Source organism: Stegastes partitus, unplaced genomic scaffold, assembly GCF_000690725.1.
Source record: "Stegastes partitus isolate 25-593 unplaced genomic scaffold, Stegastes_partitus-1.0.2 Scaffold1309, whole genome shotgun sequence".
NCBI classification, from domain to species: domain Eukaryota; kingdom Metazoa; phylum Chordata; class Actinopteri; family Pomacentridae; genus Stegastes; species Stegastes partitus.
Genome location: NW_007579040.1, coordinates 106,140 through 126,199, shown reverse-complemented (window position 1 = coordinate 126,199; position 20,060 = coordinate 106,140). Strand labels below are relative to the sequence as shown.

Sequence of the window (20,060 nt, the reverse complement as noted above, 5' to 3'; positions counted from 1 at the left end):
GTTTTTTTTCCCAGAGATTACATATTTTGATGTGTCTCTTTAAGTGTTTTTAGGCAATATTTAAACCGGTGGCTGTGTGAAGTGGGTGGGATCTGCTTCTACAGGTCACTCAGGAGGAAACTACTGCAAACAGGGTGCAAATCACAAAACATAGAGTTAATCTGAGAGTTGAAATGTTGCACAAAATTATTAATTTGACAGTGAGGGATGTGAGATTCCCGACGTCTTTGGAGCAGCACGGCTCGGATGCGATGGTAAGGAAGTTTCTGCAGCTTCTGCAAGAACCCTGCACCGTGCTGCATATTCCCAGGACTCTTATATTGTGCTTACATGTGCATTTTAAAACGATCTAAGTCAAACTATGAGGCCTTTCCTCTTTCTGTCCACACTGCAGCACACCGACCCGGATTATTCCGCCGCTTACGTGGTTCTAGACACGGACAGCGGACTGAAAGGCTTCGGCCTCACATTCACTTTAGGAAGAGGCACCGAAATTGGTAAGATTTCCACAGTGTTGCGCGTAACTTCCGAAAAACAACACATAACCTAGTTTCACGACAAAAACTACCACAACAACGCTAACTTACTGCTGCGTTAAAGTGCTCCTAATAAACTCAGAATTTAGAACGTTTCTAAATGAAACCATGCAACAAATGGCGACTTGAGCTGTAGAAGCTGCCCATTTTATGGACGTAATAACAATGACAAGCCAAAGAAAAAAAATACGTAAACTTAATGCAGACTACAGCCCATGAAGATACGCTGCTTAATAATACAAATCTTAGTTATATCGTATTTCTGACTGTACCTGAACGCCACACCTGTTTCCGTTTGCTAGTGCTGAAAGCTGAGCCCAACGCCGCCATCTTGTGGTAATGTTAGCTAACACGTATAGCATCTTTTCAAAGAATACTACCGCAAACAAACTGTTAACTGTTGGCAATTTATTCGGTACATCTACGTGGAATTAATGCAGTCTAACACAAGACTAAAATTATTATTATATTATATTATATTATATAGTAATAATGACGGTGACATTACTCATTCTATTAACTGCTGCTAGAACCAGCTTCCATTGGAGCTTAGATTTGCGCCAAATGTAGCTGGATTTTTTTTTTGTTTGTTTTGTTTTTTTAAGAGTTTTATTGTCTTGGTCTTTAAAAAAAACAACAACTCTACTTTCATTAAACTTGTCTGCATTTTTATTCACTTTATTTTTATTCCTTTTTTTTTATTTTATAATATACCTGGTTTTACATGCTTTTATTTTTTGTCTGTTTCCACCATTTTAGTCAATCAGTGCACTTCATTCAACTTGTCTGGACTGTTTAAAGTTAAAATAAAATTTTCCTAATTTTTTTCTTCAATCAATTACTCTATGTACTTACAGGAGTCTTCATTATCTTATTATAGTTACTTTACCGATCCATTTTTTCCAATCCACAAGAAAGAACTTTTTTTTTTTTTTTAATAATAAAGAAAAAACTGACAGTCCAGTCCCCAAAACATCTACTGCACCCCATTACTTTTTAATTTATTTTATTTTATTAATTTCATTTAACTTTGCCGTACTTTATTGTTTACTTGATCTATTTATTTATTTTTTCCTTCGCCTGTAAAGCACTTTGAGTCCCCTCTACGTTTGATAAGGTGTTATATAAATAGGTTTTCTTGCTAATAAAACAGTCCTGCAATAAATCCTACATTTATAGAAGTGTAAAAAAAAAAATCTTGTAACTGTCTGATTCATTTTGGAGGATGTAACTTGTGTTGCTGTTGAGCTTTATTGCCCTATGCAGAAAGGTGTTAGACAGATTTACCTTGTCTTCTTTGACATAAATGCATGAAATAACAGAAACATCAATCAGCATAAAACAATAAAGTTCAACAGCATCACAAACTGCAGCCTCCAAAATGTCCACACAGCTGAATCAACACCTCTCTAAGACGGTTACAGAATATTAATGCGGGACTGATGTTTTTAGACTGCATTCATTCTAGCTTGACTTACCAAATAAACCAACAGTGTGAGGTTTGGTAGCACTGCGGGGTTTCCTGGAAGCTTTCATCCTCCTAAAGGCTGTTTTTGTTGCAGTGGTGTGCGCCGTTAATGCCCTGGCAGGACTGGTTGTCGGGAAATCTTTGCAGGAGATCGTGAGCGACTTCCGTATGTTTTACCGCCTGCTGACCAGCGATGGCCAGATGAGATGGGTAAGAACAGACTCTCAATTAGTAATAAATATCAAATGAGCGGACATGGATAAAGCTGAACCATTCAATTTGATGAGAATCAGGGACTAATAACATCTTTCTTCTTACTGTGCTTATACAATCTTAAGAGAATATTTCAAGAATTAACTACATTTTGTTATACAGTTGTAAACAAAATTGGGTACATTTCATATTTTGTTTGCATTAAAAAGAAGCCTCTCCTCAAATAGCAACATGAAACAAAAAGGGAAAATATAAACTAGGACTAGCCTGCCTTGCTACGACTTTTCACAGTCCTTCACCTTTGCTTCTCGAAATAGTTTATGGTGGACTTTGAGGTTTTCTGTCGAAACCAGCCTCTTTTCACTTCATTTTTCTTTGCTGACTGCGGGACGTTTGCATCCAGAATTTGCTGATGTTCGTTTCATGCTACATTAAATGTGTCACTAGCTGCCACACAACCCCTAAGCGGAATATTTCCACCCCCATTCTTAACAGCTTGAGATTGAAATGTTTGAAGAAATGTTCTTTTTTTTTTTTGCTACCGGGGTTCCATTAAGTTTGTTACTGCAAAAAAAAAATCAACAACATATGTTTTTTTTGCCCGACGGTGAACAAACTTTACAACTGTATCCGACTTCTGACTCCGTATGCAGAACTGTGTGACTTATGACATATGCTGAGAACCATAAACGACCATAAATGTTGCTACGGGGCCACAGGTCCTTTAATTTAAGACTGAGTGGTCAAGCCAAACAAATGTAAAAGGGTTGGCACACTTGAATCCTGGCTTTTTTCAGTAGTGTCAGGATTAAATATGCCCTCATGCTGACTAAAAAGTAGAAACAGCTCCCTAGATGTATAAATAATCAACTACAACAAGAGGAAAGGGTGACGAATATAGTAGAATTTTTTAAACTAAGACTCTCCAGTTTTGCTTTGCTTCCTGTGTTTAATTTGTAAAAGGGAATAACAAGGGTGGCTTTTTAAATCTGTGTCCTTGTCTGACCCAGTTGGGTCCAGAGAAAGGAGTGATCCACCTGGCCACTGCTGCAGTCCTGAACGCTGTGTGGGACCTGTGGGCGAGGGCCGAGGACAAGGTGGGGCCTCCAGCTGAGGCATTATGACTTAAAAACACCATTTTTGCTCACCTCATGACTCACAAGCTGTTGTCATCGTTTTCCCTGCAGCCGCTGTGGAAGCTGCTGGTCGACATGGTGAGTCACAGATAATTTAGACCATCGATTTATGCCCAGGGTGCGATCTCAAGGGAAATGTCGTGTCTTGTGTGTGTCAATCCAGGATCCAAGGCAGATTGTCTCATGCATCGACTTCAGATACATCAGCGACGCGCTCACGGAGGACGAAGCTCTGGGTGAGACAGCTTTATGATGAGCAGTATGTGTCCAACGCAGCTTGAGAAAAAAGAAATCCCTTCTTTCTATGAGCAGTGAACCAGCAGACTCTTTCTGCTTCTCGTCCTTTTTCAGACATACTTGTGAAAGCACAGGAGGGCAGGCAGCAGAGAGGTGAGCACACTGAAAAGAGCCATTAATTACATGGCTGAATGGGACTGTGCAGAATTAAATTGCCTCCTTAGAAATTAGCTGGAGTGCTTTTAGCAGAAATGGCCCATTTTCTCCATTTAAACACATTTCTTCTTGAGTAATTTACTGCCTGTGTGTTTCTGTCACCTGTCAGAGGATCAGATGCTGAAGGAGGGTTATCCTGCGTACACCACCTCCTGTGCTTGGCTCGGATACTCAGACCAGCAGCTCAAACAGGTCTCTATTCTATAAAATACACTATGTCTCCAGTTAGATGAACGTTTTTTTTTAATGATAGTCACGTTTTTCTTAAGCTCTGCACAGATGCACTAAAAAGTGGTTGGACCAAGTTTAAGGTGAAGGTTGGTGCTGATCTAGAAGACGACATACGCAGATGTCGCCTCATACGGCAAATGATTGGACCCAACAACACCCTGGTAAGTTTGTTTTTCCCCCCACTTTTGTGTTTATGGCCATTATACTGAAATGTGCTTTTTTGTGTTAGATGATTGATGCCAACCAGAGATGGGATGTAGCCGAGGCCATCAGCTGGGTGTCCAAGCTGGCTGAGGTCAAACCTCTTTGGATCGAGGAGCCGACGTCTCCGGACGACATCCTGGGTCACGCTACTATTTCTAAGGTGAGAGATTTATCTTTGAGCTGTGTGTTGAGGAAACAATTAGGATTTAATTATGAGACATTCAGGTTGAAACAGACACAAAGCAACATCATCATGTCACTTGTAGTTGTTTCTTTCTGTGGAGATTTTGTGAGTCTTTGTGGTCATTTTGCATCTTGTTGAAGTCGTTTGAATCTCCACATGTTTTGTTTATTAATGAGGTTGTTTTACTTCTTGTTGTGATTGTTATTATGATTGTGATTTATCTGTATGGAGTTTTGCATATCTTTTTTTCTTTGTCTTTGAAGTTTCTTTGAGGTTGTTTTTCATCTGTGAAGCTGTTTTGTGCATCTTTGTATCTCTGCATCTCTTAAAAGCTGATTTGTGCCTCTGTGGTTGTTGTGCATGCCTGGAGATTTATTTTAAATGATTTTTGAACAGCAGTTTTCTGCCCTCTTGAAGTTGTTTTGTCTGTTTTTTCATCCTTGAAGTCATTTCCTACATCTTTGTAGTTGTGCTGCATTTCCTTGTTGTTGTTTTTAACCTCTTTGCAATTTTCTGTTTCTTAGACGCTGTTTTCCACTTTTTTGAAGTTGTTTGTGTCTCCAAATGTTTTGCATCTTTTAAAATGTTTTGTACCTCTTTGTGTTTGTTTTTTGCAAATTTGTGAAGCAGTTTTGTGCCTTTTTGTGATCGTTTGGTTTTTCTTAAGCTGTTTTCTGCCTCTAAAATTGCATGTGTTTGTAGTTGTTGTGTCTCTGTAGTCATTTGATTGGCTTTCTAGCAAAAATAATAACAGTCACATCAAATACAGGCTCTTCTCTAGGGGGGGACCGGCTGTTTCTTTCTGTCATTTATCTGTGGCTGAAGAGTGATTAAAGATGTCTGACTCTTGTGTTGCAGGCTTTGGCTCCACTCGGGATTGGAGTGGCAACAGGGGAACAGGTCAGACCTCAAGTTTGTCCCTCCACACTTAGAATTGATTGATTACATCATATTTCTTGGGTTTAGTCAAGTTTCCTCTCCAGTGTCACAACAGGGTCATGTTTAAGCAGCTCCTGCAGGCTTCCGCGCTGCAGTTTGTCCAAATAGACAGCTGTCGGCTGGGCAGCGTCAACGAGAACCTGGCTGTGCTGCTGATGGCCCACAAGTTTGGAGGTAAAAGTTCAAGGAATGACAACAATCATGCGTCAAATAGAGCCACAAAGTATCAATAGGTGTTGTTTTTTTTCCCTCCACCAGCCTCCAAGGTTATCAGACAAGTCAAAAATATAACTGAGTGCATCAACTAAAAATCCAGTTAGTTAATTAATATAAATGGAGCATTAAAATAAATATAAAGCTGTTTACTTATATACACACTACAAGTCAAATCAGCCTTTTTGACAGCAGCATCTTTGACATGAAACAGTTAACAAAGGTGTTACCAATGACATAAAGGTTCTGTTTAGACTTTATTACTGACTGACCTGTTTTCCTCCTATTTCATGTTAAAATGGCCACAGCTGAAAAGGTCTGTAAGTTGGTTAAACAGGATTTTTTTACCTTTAATGTGCTGATAAAATAAACGAAAACAGATTCCTCTAATCTTTTAGCTATCATTAACTTATTTCATTTGAAACTCCTTCATTTCCACGTTACACAAGTTTAATCATTCTCCTCATCCTGATTTTCTGCTTTTTTTAAATCATTATTTTCATGAGCAATTCCTTACATGAAAGAGAACAAAATAAGATAAATAAGAGAGTAAAAAAAGCTCATATTTTTTAGATGCAAAGCTTTAAGCCTGTCGTAGCACTCCCCTTTAACCACTTAACTATTAGTGACTGATGGATTCTGTTAGATTTTTGACCCATCTTTGTTGCATTACAAACCTATCTGTGTTTATTTGTAACATACTTCTTTCCTCAGTGCCCGTGTGCCCTCATGCCGGAGGAGTCGGATTGTGTGAGCTCGTCCAGCATCTCATTCTGTTCGACTACATCTGCGTGTCTGCGAATCTCAGCAACCGGTAAAGAGCAGAGTTTATTTTTGTCACCAGCTTCAGGTCTCCACTGATTATAGCTGTACATTCACCTTTTTTTTTTTTTTTTCCCCAGGATGTGTGAATACGTAGACCACCTCCATGAGCACTTCACCAGCCCTGTGGTGATTCAAGACGCCCACTACATGCCCCCAAAGGTAAGAAACTGACTCGAAAACACAAAGTTAATCTGCATTACCCTAAAAGCCTTCGCAATTGTCGACAACTGCCTTAGATGGCGTCTATATATGCTGCGCTTCTTGTTTTCAGGATCCAGGCTATTCTTGTGAGATGCTTGAGTCATCGGTAAAGAGACACCAATACCCCGAGGGAGACGTATGGAAGCTGCACCAGAAGAAATAAGGAATGTATCTTAAACATTTTACCGCTATATGTATAATTAGACTGGTACAAGTTCTGTGAAAATCAGTTTATAGTCGTCCTTTTCCACCAGGGTTTTTTTTTTTTTAAATGACACGTAAATGAGAAATCTGGTTTCTCCCACATAGATTCCTCCTGGAGGCAACACGTATGCACAAAAATGCAGGACCTTTCTGAGCAGCCTGGTTACATAAGTGCAACACTACTTACCCGTCACCGTTTATGTGCTTCCAGGTTCCTGATGTGTGTTTGTAACATTTCTGTTCAAGCCAAGTTACCACTAAAGTTCACATATTTATTTACAGATTTAGATAATTTATCAATAAAAGTACAGAAAATGAAAGAAAACACCCAACACTTGTGTCTTTTACAGTTGAAAAAAGGGAAGAAAACACCGTCTATAAGTGCTTAATGAGGTTTCAGTTTACTTAAATTAAATCCTTTTGAACCCTCGTTTGGTGAGTTGGCTAAACTCAACTTATAAAATATGTACGAGTGAAGCAGACATTTCTACAGAACATACTGTGGGATGATGGTGGCTTCACACGGCCATCTGCATCTTGATGGTGGGATGTGGGTTGTAGTCGCAGATCTCAAAGTCCTCCGCACGGAAATCATCAATGCTCTCCACTTGTCTCAGGATCTTCAGTTTGGGGAAAGGTCGGATCTCCCTCTCAAGCTGCACGAGAGTTTAAGAACATTTAAAATAAAAAAACACAACAGACTGATTACAAAGAAGGGTCTCGACTGACCCACCTGCACTTTGAGAGGTTCGATGTGGTTGACGTAGATGTGCGCGTCTCCGAGAGTGTGAACAAAGTCGCCAGGCTGAAGAGACGGAAAAACAAAACGGTGAGGCGACAGAGGGCAAACTGGATGACGGCAGGTTCGACTCGAGTTCAGCGCCTTTACCTTGAGTCCTGTAATGTGAGCGATCATGTAGGTGAGGAGCGCATAGCTGGCGATGTTGAACGGCACTCCCAGACCCATATCACCCGAGCGCTGGTACAGCTGACACGACAGCTCACCGTCACACACGTAGAACTGGCAGAGAGCGTGGCAGGGCGGCAGAGCCATGAGGGGCAGGTCTGCAACAACACAAACCTACATGTAACTGATAATCCTTCATGTAATCAGAGTAGAAACGAGCACCAGGTTGGTTTAAATCAAGGTTAACTTCAGCAGTCTGAATCACCTTTTGGGTTCCAAGCGCACATGATGATCCGTCGGTCCTCTGGGTTTTTCTTGATGGTGTCGATGATTTTCTGCAGCTGGTCAACTCCTTGTCCTGTGTAATCTGTTGAAAACAACAAATTAAGATGTAAGATGATCAGATAGGTGTGTGAAGCTACGGAAGATGCACTCTGAAAAGTATAAGAAGTGTAGCTTTAAAGAGGAATAAAGTTGTGACGTTTCCTTTTCCAGTTCTAGCTTAGTGCAAGTGCCAGTTTGGCTTATAGACCTTCTAAGAACCAGCTTCCACATGATAGAGAGCCACTGTAGAGTCTCTACATCACTTTCTACCTTTGTATACGTCTCTGCTTTCCTCACAACACGAGCACCAAGCACAAGAACAACAGTGGCGGATTACAGCATCTCTTTACAACTGCTGCTTCTGGCTTTGAGAGTCTACATTAGCATCTACAGCTTCAACACATTTCCAGGGTACAAAAGGGAGCTGGAGCACGCTGCTTAATGCACAGCTCTTTATTATGTGTCTGTTTGCATAATAAAGGGATGTGAAATAAGGGAATGTGCTCCAGCTTCCTTTTTGTACTCTTGCAACTTGCTGTCCTCGAGCTGAGAATTAATGTGTTTCAGCTGGATTTTGCTGAGAAGCTGAAGATGTTTTTTGACAGTTCAAACACAAAACTGGCTCAAAATTACGCACCAGCCCTGAACCATCTCTCTAACTGCTTGGTAGAAAAGAGGGCCATAGACGAGCTGAGACCTCTCTGAAACCTGCCAACCTACTCACAGTCTTTCAAAGGCTTGCGTTTAAAATGTTCTCCAACATGTAAATGGTTAATGGTCTGCACTTATATAGAGCTTTTCTGCCTTAGCAGCACTCAAAGTGGTTTACAAGGTTTTCTCATTCACCAATGGAGACAGAGCTGCCATGCACGGCGCTGGCCTGCCATTGGGCCGGCGATCGATAACCGCTCTACCACCTGAGCCACAGCCGCCCACACGTCTGCATGAAAAGCTGGTCGATTTTCAAAAAAGCTAACATTTGTACAACTAAATCTATACTTAAAGTTTAAGAGGCAAAAATGAAAAGGTGTATTTTTTAATGAACGTCTGGAATCTCGACATGCAGATGTTTAACTTTTCATTGCTCCACAAACAAAAATGATGTGCATGCCGAGAGTCAAGTGAGATGATATCTTTTGTTTGTGATTACAGTTGGAGCAACAAGGTCATCCTGACAAAAAATTACCTATTTGACATTTGTGATCATTAACATCTTGCTCAAGTGTACGCCTTGTAAAATGGACTGAACCACATATGATTATCTGTGTAGCAAAGATAAAACTCAGTCTTGTCACTGCAGAGTTCCGGGTGAAGCTCTACCTGCATGCATGTTTTTGTACTCTGCACCAAAGTGCCTCCACTGGAAGCCGTACACAGGCCCCAGGTCGCCCTCCTCTCGCTCTGTGAACCCGAGGTTGTCCAAGAAGTCCCGGGAACCGTTGGCATCCCAGATTTTCACTCCTTTCTCTGACAGTTCCTTTGCATTTGTTGAACCCTGTGATGTAGAACAACATCAGCGTCTCACTCATTTGCCAGTCAAAGCTGCACAGGATGATTTTAGATTTTTTCTTTCCCCTCATCAGCCTCACCTTGATGAACCACAGCAGTTCTTCAAGGATTCCTCTCCAGAACACTCTCTTGGTTGTCAATAAGGGAAACTGGTCTGTAAATGAACACAAACAGGTTATTGGACATTCCTGCAGATCACAATCGAATGTGGTTTTGCAGGTTAGAAAGTGTGCAAGAGTCTTTTTTGGAACTTTTGGAAACATTCATCCCTCTCTTATTCACTTGTTTTGTGAAACAGATGTGTGAAGACATTCAAGAAGGTGAGGATTTAGATATTCTTTCTCAAAAATATTCACTCAAACCAATTAATCAATCATCACAATAGCTCAATAAACATATTGGAAAAAACATACATCTTAAAAATCAACTATGTACACTTGTCAGTGCTCTCTGGTGGACAAACTGTTACACAAATGTCTACGAGACATTTTAGACATTTAGGTGCTGCAAGTTGCTGTTTAATAAACTCCAACACAGATATATCTGTAGCGATAATAATAAGAAATTGGTTTTTTTTAGCTTGGTACTTTTACTGGACATAAGTGCAATTTTAAGTTACTTCCACTTTAACTTAGCAGTTTTATTCCATGCTACTTTATTAAGCTTTTTTAAATAATATGACACATTTTCTATAATGCATGCTTTTACTTTAAGTAAATATGGCTATTTGCACTTTTCCTTCCTGAATGCATGACTTTTACTTGCAGTACTTCCTGACAATCTGATCACTTCTTGCAGGGCTGTTGTTACCAGCACTTCTACCTCCAGTACGCATATAAAGTCAAGCATTACCTCTCAGACTGTATCTGGCCTGAGCCCCGAACACAGAGATGACTCCTGTCCCGGTTCGGTCTCCCTTCCTGCGGCCGTGCTGCATGATGTACTCGATCTGGTCCAGGTACCCGCGTTCATCGCAGAACATTCCGAACTTCTTCTCCGGAGCCGGAGCCGCCATCTTTTCCTTCTCCTCACGGCAGTCCTGCCGCTGCAGCTCCACGGTGTGCATCTCTGAGGTGGCGGGCATTTTTGTGGACAAAAGTTCGGAGGTGTCCTGCAGAGAGATCAATAACAGAATTGTCCCTGCTCTCTTTCTCCCGGGTAAATTTCCCGCGCCGACCGCCCCTTTCACTGAACGGCCCAACAGGAGGCGAGAACAGATCTCGCGAGAGTGACGAAAAAAGCGCCCCACTGTTTTTTTTTTTTTTGTTTTTTTTTTTAATGATTGCTGTCCTTTTATACAAACACTTCCGCAGACATTACAAAACTGACAAAATGCACAAAATAAATTAAAATAAAATCTAAGAATTATTATACATTATGATCACCAAAATGTCAAAGAGGCTCTTTTAAAATATATTTCAAAATAAGTGACATGGTTTTTTAGCATTATTTCCATTTTGTGTTTAATATTACTACTACTAATAATAATGATAATGTAAAATACATGTAAAAATATGAAGAAATCAGCTCAAACTGGCCCTAAATTCAGATTATTTTCTTTGTTGCTTTGCAGGTCATCAGTGGCATCTACTCTCACACTAACATTTTGCCAGGATAATCATATAAGACATAAAATCTTCTTTGATTTACATAAACTATGTTCAAATATATGCTACTGCATTCAAAGGTTTAATTTTCTATAAGAAATGCAAATTGTTCCAGTAATGTAAAATAATTAATTGTGAAGAAGAAATTCTAATGAATAAAATATTTATATGCTAAATACAAAATTTAACAGAAAAAAAAACACACACACACACACAACAACAAAGAATGGCTTGAGCAGTGTACACAGTTTTATTGCAGAAACATTTCAAAACTATAAGAATCAACATACATGAACATAAAGAACATAAGCTGTGCATGTGAGAGTTTAGAGGTCTACGCGGTCATTTTCAAGTTTTGAAAAGATAAAGCTTAGTTGTTCAAAAAACCTGGACGTCACTGAACTCTTTATTCAGCATCTGGAGAAACTGTTTGGATGATCAGATGGTCACATTACTCCATTCCTGCGTAGAAAAGAACCACAGAACAGTTTTTGGATCCCAATTTACAGAGAATACAGTTTATGTAGAGGCCACTAAAGAACCACGCTGGTGAGATCAGTACCTTTTATCTGCTGTTTATGAAGTGTCAGAGCCTCCTGAGCGACATACTGGATGAAAGCAGGGTCATCCACCTCCAGATCTGCTGGGACTAGTACGGTTATCGGGGTTGAGTCCAGTATGGAGACGACCACGCTGCGGTCTGCTTTAGGTTTGATATTCTTCATCTGTGGCTGCGAATTCACCTGAAAAATGAGAAACTGCTTCAGACCACTGCTGCAACACAGATCATCAATACTAAAATATAACATCAAAGTAAACTGCAGGGCAGCAATATTGTACCAACTTGATATCCACTGAAGGATTATTGCAAATCAACATAATCATATGCATTTAATCATATAGAATGTGCAAAGTGCATAGGACGGGATTTGGCTTTCAACTTTTATAATTCCTTTTAGGGAATGAAAATGTTTGTACACACACACACACACACACACACACACACACACATATATATAATTCAAATAACAGGATTATTTTGAATGCTCTTTGGCAAAGAAACTCTGATGTAGGCTCAACACTAATCCTGATTTATCAGCCAAAGACAAATGCACTTAGTACTTAGTAGCCCTGATAACAGTCTTCCAAATTAAATACTGAAGATCTGACAGATCCGGCATCAATACAAACACACCGTGATCACTCTGAAGATGTGCTGTGGGTCCACTGAGCTGTTGGACAGCTGGCTGATCCAACCGAACTTGTCATCCATGCTGCTCAGCCACTTCTGAGTGTCGGCTGTGTGTCTCTGGACCAGCTGCAGTCTGTCGTCGTACTGCTGACGGGAGGCGTTCAGCAGCATGTACATCTCCTCCGTCTCAGAGTGCAACTGCTGCACACTGGGACACTCTGAAAGTGGAGAAGAGGGAATAAATCCACAACTCTGGGACAGAAAACATTGTACATCAGCAGACCTTTATCACCCACCTATCTGGAGTTAAAGTCAACAAGTGATGATGGCATTATTGTACCAGTGCCAAAAGGTATTACTGAAGATATTGTTTAGCCGCAATGTTGTTAGTAATAATCATAATCAAGCAATTTCCAGTGAATTGATTTATCAGTTAAGTGAGAAGATAATTCATCAGCAACAAGTGTGATAATGGATTAACCCTTTAATTGACTAAAAAATGCAAAAAGTCACTGATTCCAGCTTCTTAAATATGAGGATTTGCTGCTTTTGTCTTAAATCATTATAAACTGACCATCACTGGCATTTGGACTATTGCTCAGAAAAATAAGTCAAATTTGTGCTCTTGGAAATTGTGATTTTAAACACATTTTTGTACATTTTCTCCACTAAATGGTCACTTGATTAGTGTAAATATTAATCAATCTTGGACATGATTAACATTAAAAAAAACTGGAGAATAGTTTCAACTTAATTTTATTCTCAGTACGTAAAGTAAAGAAGGCCATGCTGCAATTTCTAAAAGTTTTTTAATGTTCCTGTGAGCAAAAAGCTTGTAATTTGAGCATTTAAATTTCAACTTAAAAAATTATGTATCTGTGTATGATGAGCAGCCAAATAGAATTGGAACCAAAAGTGAGTACTGTCTGTGCCAGTGAATTACCTTTTAGCAGATAATCCTTGCATGTCTCGCATAAGACTTGCAGCTGCCAGCACTCTGATGCTTGTCTCCTTAGTTGTCTGCACAGATATCCGCCTGGAGTCGCTCCCCAAGCAGGAAGGGAACCTGTATCTGTAGATTAAGACCAAACAGTGTTACCCAGGAGCACATAAAGCAAACAAACACACGGTTCTTCTCTACAGTGACACACAAAGCATCAGATACCTTGTTGTAGATACTCTTCAGCTTCATGCATCTCCTCAAACGCATCAGCCACCGTGGAGCTGAATTTCTCCACCACGTTCTTCCCAAAGTCAAACACCGAGTCGAAGACGTGATCCAAACCCACGGTCCTGAGGAAGCCGGCGCTGGGTTCCCCCTGCATGGCTGACAGCGGGCCGGGCTGCAGCTCTGAGGTGAAGGCGGCTTGAAAGGAACGACCGAACACCTGCTGCATCCTCTGGACCACGGAGATGCTGCGGTCGTACAGGAGGCTGATGTTCGACGACAGCTGACTGAACGACGTTTCAGCCTGGGACAGATCCAGATGGGATCTATCTTCTGTGATCTCAGCTGACGAGGTTCCATCTGAACTCTCCTGGTTTTGATTGTAAACATGCTCTGTAGCGTCCAACTGGGTGGCCATTTTCCTAAAAAACTCCTCGACCTAAAGTGAGATTCATAGAAATATTCGTCACATCAGTCTTAAATGTCACATTTTCTGAGCTTTGAGACTTTTTATCACACTGAAGTCAAACCTTAAATGAGAAAGAAGCGAAGCCACGGCGACATGTAGACGTGTAGAAGGCCTTACAGGAATCTTCCAGGCAAGGTCGACACTTCCCAAAGGAAGATTTGGTCAAATCTCGACATCTCTGTTCAGCTTCCTCCAGTTTCTGCTCTGTTTCTTTGGCCAGCTGCATCACCCCCTGAAGGAACCCCAGAACAGAAACTTCTGTCACTGATATGTTGCCTCTTAATAAGCCAGAGAGGATAAGACGAGGGTTCGGGGATCTGGCACGCAGCCCTGCTTTTTGTTCTGAAATGACTAAGAAAATATATGAATCTAGTGACAGTTCATTTATTCTGACTTGCAGTAAAACTACACCCACAACTCGCTCAACCAGCCGCACTCCCACCTTCATCATTCACTGTCTGCTTTGAGGTTTCTCTGTGTGACTTTGCTTTTATGAGGCAGAAAATGTGTGGTGGGCTTCAGAATAATCCACAAAGACTGGCATGAAACTGACTAATATGCAAATCTACTTCACTTGTAGAAGCTGGAGCCTGAATTCTGGCATCAAAACTGACCTCCTTCTTGTCGCTGCTGTGTCTCAGGGCGTCCATCAGGTGTCTGTGCTTCTCTTCTTTCTTCTCCATCATTTCCTTCATCTGCTTCACTCCAAGTAAAGTTTGTTTTATCTCCTCATCCACATACTGCTCTCCAGCTGCAGACAGCTCTGCACACACACACACATAAGACACACACTGATTAAGCTCTCCAACACCCTCTCCTCATATGTTTCTTGTTATTCTGTCAGTGAAGTTCTTACTTTTCAGTGTTTCCTCGCTGACGGCAGGAGAATCAGCGGCACAGAGCACAACTACAGCGATGCAGAGAATCTGAGACAGAAACCTCCTCATCTCGTCTTCAGCTCTGGACAGTTTCTTATTTCTCTGGCAACAAAAAGCGCAACATGAAGAAACAGTCGTTTTCCCACAAGGTGGCAGCATTTCTTGTGCAATTTCATTTAAAAACCAGTTAAAATGTTTACAACATTAAGGGGAACTAATTACAAAATGTTCACTCATTAGCGTGTTCTGGTGTGAAGCCAACAAACAGGACGAACAAAAGAGATCCACATGAACTAACCCAGCAGTTATAACAGAGCACAACTGCATTTTAATTCAATAAAATTAGCAAAACTGCAACAGCTTGACTCTTGAAGTAAAATAAGTTTGGCTGCTCTTGTTTTAGCTCCTGCTCTGGTAGATTGTGGACATTCAGCAGCAATAAGAAACTGCTGCACAACACAGTATATTGTTATCTGTACATGTGACAAACAACAAAAAGAAAAAAGCAAAGAAAAATCTTAAACACTGGCTGTTCAGAATTAAATACACTATATTGCTGTGGCTATGCTGATCATTACTTCTCACTCAACACACAGAACATGATGTCTTCTAGGTGGCACATATGTTCAAAATAAAGCTGTATTTGATGCTTTCTAGGAAAACTACACCTCATCTGAGCCCTGCTGTCGCACGCTGACATCTGTGCCCCCCGTGTGACTCTAAGAAACCAAAGAAATGCCATTTACCTGGAGGACTACGAAAACATCCGACTCCAGAACAAAAGCAGCAGCTTGTGCTGTTGGAGGGATGAGACTGACAGACTCTGCTTCCTCGAGGATTGTTCTATTTTTATGGATCTACTCAGCAGCACAGATCCTATTAGTGTGTCTGCGTTATTGCTTATTAAGCCTCATGCAGACAGCGTACCTGCAGACCAGCTAACGGACTCGCTTCAATGCGCAGTCCACATAAAAACGTGCCCAGTTGTTTTCAGCTCCGTCTCACTCGCTTAATTGTCTCTAACGTGCTCCAGAGCCCTCCTCAGGTAAAACTTTATGCTCTAATCTTCATTGGGCTGACAGTAAGCCTGGACCTCCTGCAAGGACCTGGCACTCACCGGCATGGTCTCAATCACGGGCTAAGCTCTGCACCGCAGGGCACAACAGGAGCGGGAGGCCTGTGCATGCACATGTGAATGCTGGCAAAAACTCTGGTTGTTTACAAGTCTTAGCTCTAACTACAAAGCACGCAGGTTTTGATGTTTGGATTTTTTCTACCATTCCAGGCAGCTATTAGGTGTCCATTAATTTCTGTATGACATTAAAATTAAGCAATGAACAGATCTGTGGAATCCATATTTGAATATGTTTTTGTCTATATTGTATTTTCTGTGGTAACGTAGTCGAACTTGCACTGCATGTAAGATAAAGATATTTTAATATTCATACAACACAACTGCATCTTCTCTGAAATGGATACTCTTCTAATGTACTAGTTTGGAAGTGAATGGACTGAAAAAAAAATGCAAATGCACATATAAATAATTATTTAGGCTCGAGATGCTATGATTTTTAGATACTCTGAATATATTAAATTCTTAAGACATGGCGTCCACAGTAGTTAATTAATTATTATTATTATTATTTTCATTTTTATTTTTTAAAATTTTTTGTTTAAAATATTTTTATAAATTTTTTAAAAATCTATTTTTATTTTCTTTCTATTTTTTTTCTCTTTGCTTTTTGATCTGATCTAATAGCAAAGAGAAATAACAATAAAAAAAAAATGCATATCAAACAAGAGCTGAACTCTTCAGAGGTTAAAGGATTATATTTGTATTAATGTGCAAAAGTGTGAAATTCTCCACTCGAGATTCTATTGGACAATATTCCTCTATTTGAATTATGAGTGATGAAAACTTCCCTTTAAAATGTTTCTCCAAAATCTTCCAATCAGTGACTGTAAAGGTCTGTTATAGCTGCAGTGGCTACAAGAAGAAAAACCAAAGAAGAATCTAAACTAAAAGACATATCCCCAACACTGCGGTGAGGAATCAGTGAAGTCAGAGTTGTTTGCGGGAGAGAAACATGTGGGCGCTACAGTGAAATAATCCCGAACCAGAATGTCGGGTTCCCACAGAGAGGAGCAGAGCGGTTCAACTGCAGCCAAGATTGAAGTAATCTAGGAACACACGGAGCGCCGCGGGTGTTTCCAGATCACGCTAATCAGCCACCTGCAGAACCGACACAGTTACAGGTTCGTCCCACATCAAACCCCCAAAGAACCGCAGGCTTCATCACGAGGCCGCAGCACGTCGTTTTCATACGTGTCGAACCTTTCAGTGACGGCTTCCCTCGTGGAAACATCTGCATTTGTTATGTTTTTTCTTCTCCACTTATTAACTTGAATAATGTGCCAAGATTTAAAAGCTGGAAGTTGAGCCCGAAAGTCACGGATTGGATTTAAAACTTGGCTTTTGCTGTGACTTTTGACCTTTTGTACAAATGCAAACTTTTGGAAAACTCTTTCCAGTGTGAGTTTTTTGCAGCGTTTGGTTTTGAGTTTGTGCCATTTTCTCATTTGTTTACATGAGACGATTTAACCAACAGAATGTTTTTAACAGGTTTACACATAAATATAAAGTTACTCTTCTACTTTTTTTCCCCCAGACTTCTATTGGAATACATTTTAGAGTGAGAGCTATATCACCACCTGTTGGTTTGACATCCTCTTGACAGCACTTTAAGCCTGTTTTTGCATTTTTAAGATTTCTTTTGAGATAAAAATGGACGATCTCGTCCTATAAAGTACATATACATTTGAACCAGGCCTCACTTTAATAGCCTACATCACAACAATGCAAGAAACTATAAAAAACAAGCTTTTAAAATTGGATTTTAACATAAATAGTGATCTTAGCTGTTTTTAGGCTGATAAGAATTGATTGTGCAAGAGATGGATTGCTGCTTAAATGAGAAAGGTGTCACTCCGCTGAACATTTCAGCATCTTTCAGCTCATTGTTTTGTTTTTTAAGTCCTGCAACTTCACCGTTTCGGATCAGTTTCACCAGGAGCTGAGGCAGAGACCTGAGCAGTCTGAAAGGAGAAAGAATATTGGACCTAATAAATGAAACTAAACATTCCTGAGTTGACTAGAAGCATGACTGTGAATGCTAATGCAGCCGGATGCAACCGTTTTACATTAACATACAGCACAGTAGCTCAGGAGCATGTTCAGATTACATGTTTGATCAAAAGCCAGCAGAGGAATTCATGATAGATGTATGAAAACACTCCATTTCAGACTTTCCTCCAACTTCTTGGCTAGAATCATGAATAAAAATCCTCCTGCATCAGTAGTGTGTAAATAAAAAGAAAAGCACTTCTTAGCTTCCTGTCTTTGGGCCCTCCACCACCACCGGCCACTCTCTCTCCTGCTGCAAACGCTCCAAGCTGCCCCAGTTCCTATCATAACATCTGAACATGGCAGCAGCATGGTAAATGTGGAATTCCTACGCGCTGTCTAGGCCTTCGGATAATCCGAGCCCACTGCTGAAAGCCTTGACCCGGCAAATGAGGTCCCAACCCCTGAATGAGGAGCAGCAGGAGCCCGGCTGCAAGACACCCGAGCCTCAGCTGCTTTTTATCAGGCCGCCACCATCTCTATCGGAGCCCTAATACCAGCCTGCTGCTCCAATTATAGCCGACAGTAAAATAACAGTTTCCAAGCCTTTAGGAAAACAAGTAATTAGTGGCTTTATCATCTCAGGCTGCTCTGGAGCCTAATATGTGGCGGACCGGGTCAATCTCAAGCTATTTAGCGCTGAGCCCGGGTTTGAAGGCTGCGAAGAAAGAAGGAAAACAGATCTCAGTTTGATGTCTGTGTTGGGAAGCTGATGGGGTTTCAGAGCTGAGACGGTCGCTGTTATCTCCATCCTTTCCTGTAAATCACGGGAGAGATTAGAATCGAGGCCACGTCACGTAACCCGGTGACACCAAACCTGTGCTGCGAAGACCTGAGAGAGGGTCTGTCTTGATTTCTTTGATGTTCCTCATTAGTTTTGGGAGGATGCAGCTGGTTTTTGGGGCCTTTGATCAGCGATGTGCGTCTGCAGGCCGGAGAGATTACGGACGCAGGAAGTGTTGGAATTATCACAGCACCTGGAAGAGTTTGAGGAGGAAAAAGGCTGCTGGTGAACATTACGGAGAGGCTGCGGCCAAAGTCGGCTGCTATTGGGATGAGATGAAGTGTTGTTAGAGCAAAAGCAAAGAAATGGAAAGAACTACATGTTCACACTGTCTTGGGAAATTAAGAGTTGCACTTTTTTATTTCAGTAAAGGCAAGAAAATGGTAAATAATCAACAGCCTGATATGGACAGTAGAGCAATAAAACTGCATATATTCAACTATTAAAGTAATTCCTGAGCATAATTGTGTATTAAACTTTATTTTCTGACAAACAAATGACTAAATCAAACTGTTTTTCTTGTTGCTATTTGTGTTATTTCATGATCCAGATATTAATTTGTAGCAAATCATGTGTTTATATGAGGCCAGATTGATATAATCTTACTGCAGCAGTACAGTTTTCTCTTGTTTTATGGCAATAATTTAGAAATTAATTGGAAATGTATAAATATTTGCAGGAATGTGGGGTTAAAATCCCTCCAAACCTCATGATAAAACTATTATAAAACACCACTGAGAGACTAAAGGAGCCCTATGTCAATATGAAAGTGGTTTGTTGAATTATTACTCTTGAAGGACATTAGATGTAAATATGTAAAAACAGGATGGACAGAAATGTCGCTCTCCTCCACCTTCCCAAACCTTTGAAATTACCTCTAATGGATACCAGATTTTTCACCCGGGGACGCGATTGCCATCAACCCCCAGTAACTTAATCTGATCTCCGGCTGGATGTGTGCAGACGTCCCGGGGTCTGCGGCGCTGACAGCCGGCCGCACCTCCTCCATCCCCACAGGAGGAGACTCAGCGGGAGGCGACGGGACGGTCACCGGGACTCTGAGGAACCGAGAAGCACAGATGTGGCCCAAAGCAGCTGCGGTGTCAAGTTAGACACGAGAGCTGAGGGGAAAAAGGCGACGGAGCTTTCAAAGTAAAAGTCTACTCTTTATAAAAGGTCAAAGGTCACGTTATGTATTAGAATACATAATATTGTAGGTTTTAACATAAGT

The 20,060-nt window shown here is 40.7% G+C and overlaps 3 protein-coding genes across 3 annotated transcripts; 1 reads left to right on the top strand and 2 right to left on the bottom strand.

The window, feature by feature from the left end:
• The first annotated feature begins 102 nt into the window (after positions 1 to 102).
• enosf1 (enolase superfamily member 1) lies at positions 103 to 7,132 on the top strand. Its single transcript, XM_008298363.1, has 15 exons — positions 103 to 254; positions 395 to 497; positions 2,099 to 2,214; positions 3,228 to 3,314; positions 3,405 to 3,431; positions 3,517 to 3,589; positions 3,705 to 3,743; positions 3,916 to 3,998; positions 4,076 to 4,198; positions 4,267 to 4,401; positions 5,284 to 5,325; positions 5,409 to 5,538; positions 6,292 to 6,391; positions 6,480 to 6,561; positions 6,674 to 7,132. The coding sequence occupies exons 1-15, from the start codon at positions 174 to 176 to the stop codon at positions 6,764 to 6,766; spliced, it is 1,314 nt and encodes a 437-aa protein (XP_008296585.1). The 5' UTR covers positions 103 to 173; the 3' UTR covers positions 6,767 to 7,132.
• On the bottom strand, positions 7,066 to 10,691 carry tyms (thymidylate synthetase). Its single transcript, XM_008298364.1, has 7 exons — positions 10,400 to 10,691; positions 9,628 to 9,701; positions 9,359 to 9,533; positions 7,980 to 8,081; positions 7,697 to 7,872; positions 7,541 to 7,612; positions 7,066 to 7,463 (listed from the first exon to the last, which is right to left on the bottom strand). The coding sequence occupies exons 1-7, from the start codon at positions 10,629 to 10,631 to the stop codon at positions 7,326 to 7,328; spliced, it is 969 nt and encodes a 322-aa protein (XP_008296586.1). The 5' UTR covers positions 10,632 to 10,691; the 3' UTR covers positions 7,066 to 7,325.
• Positions 10,692 to 11,475: 784 nt separating this feature from the next.
• On the bottom strand, positions 11,476 to 14,930 carry LOC103369610 (clusterin-like protein 1). The gene is made up of 8 exons (XM_008298362.1): positions 14,840 to 14,930; positions 14,598 to 14,746; positions 14,045 to 14,215; positions 13,512 to 13,953; positions 13,290 to 13,418; positions 12,350 to 12,564; positions 11,717 to 11,897; positions 11,476 to 11,616 (listed from the first exon to the last, which is right to left on the bottom strand). Exons 1-8 carry the CDS (start codon positions 14,928 to 14,930, stop codon positions 11,606 to 11,608), a joined length of 1,389 nt encoding a protein of 462 aa, XP_008296584.1. The 3' UTR covers positions 11,476 to 11,605.
• Between the last annotated feature and the right edge of the window lie 5,130 nt (positions 14,931 to 20,060).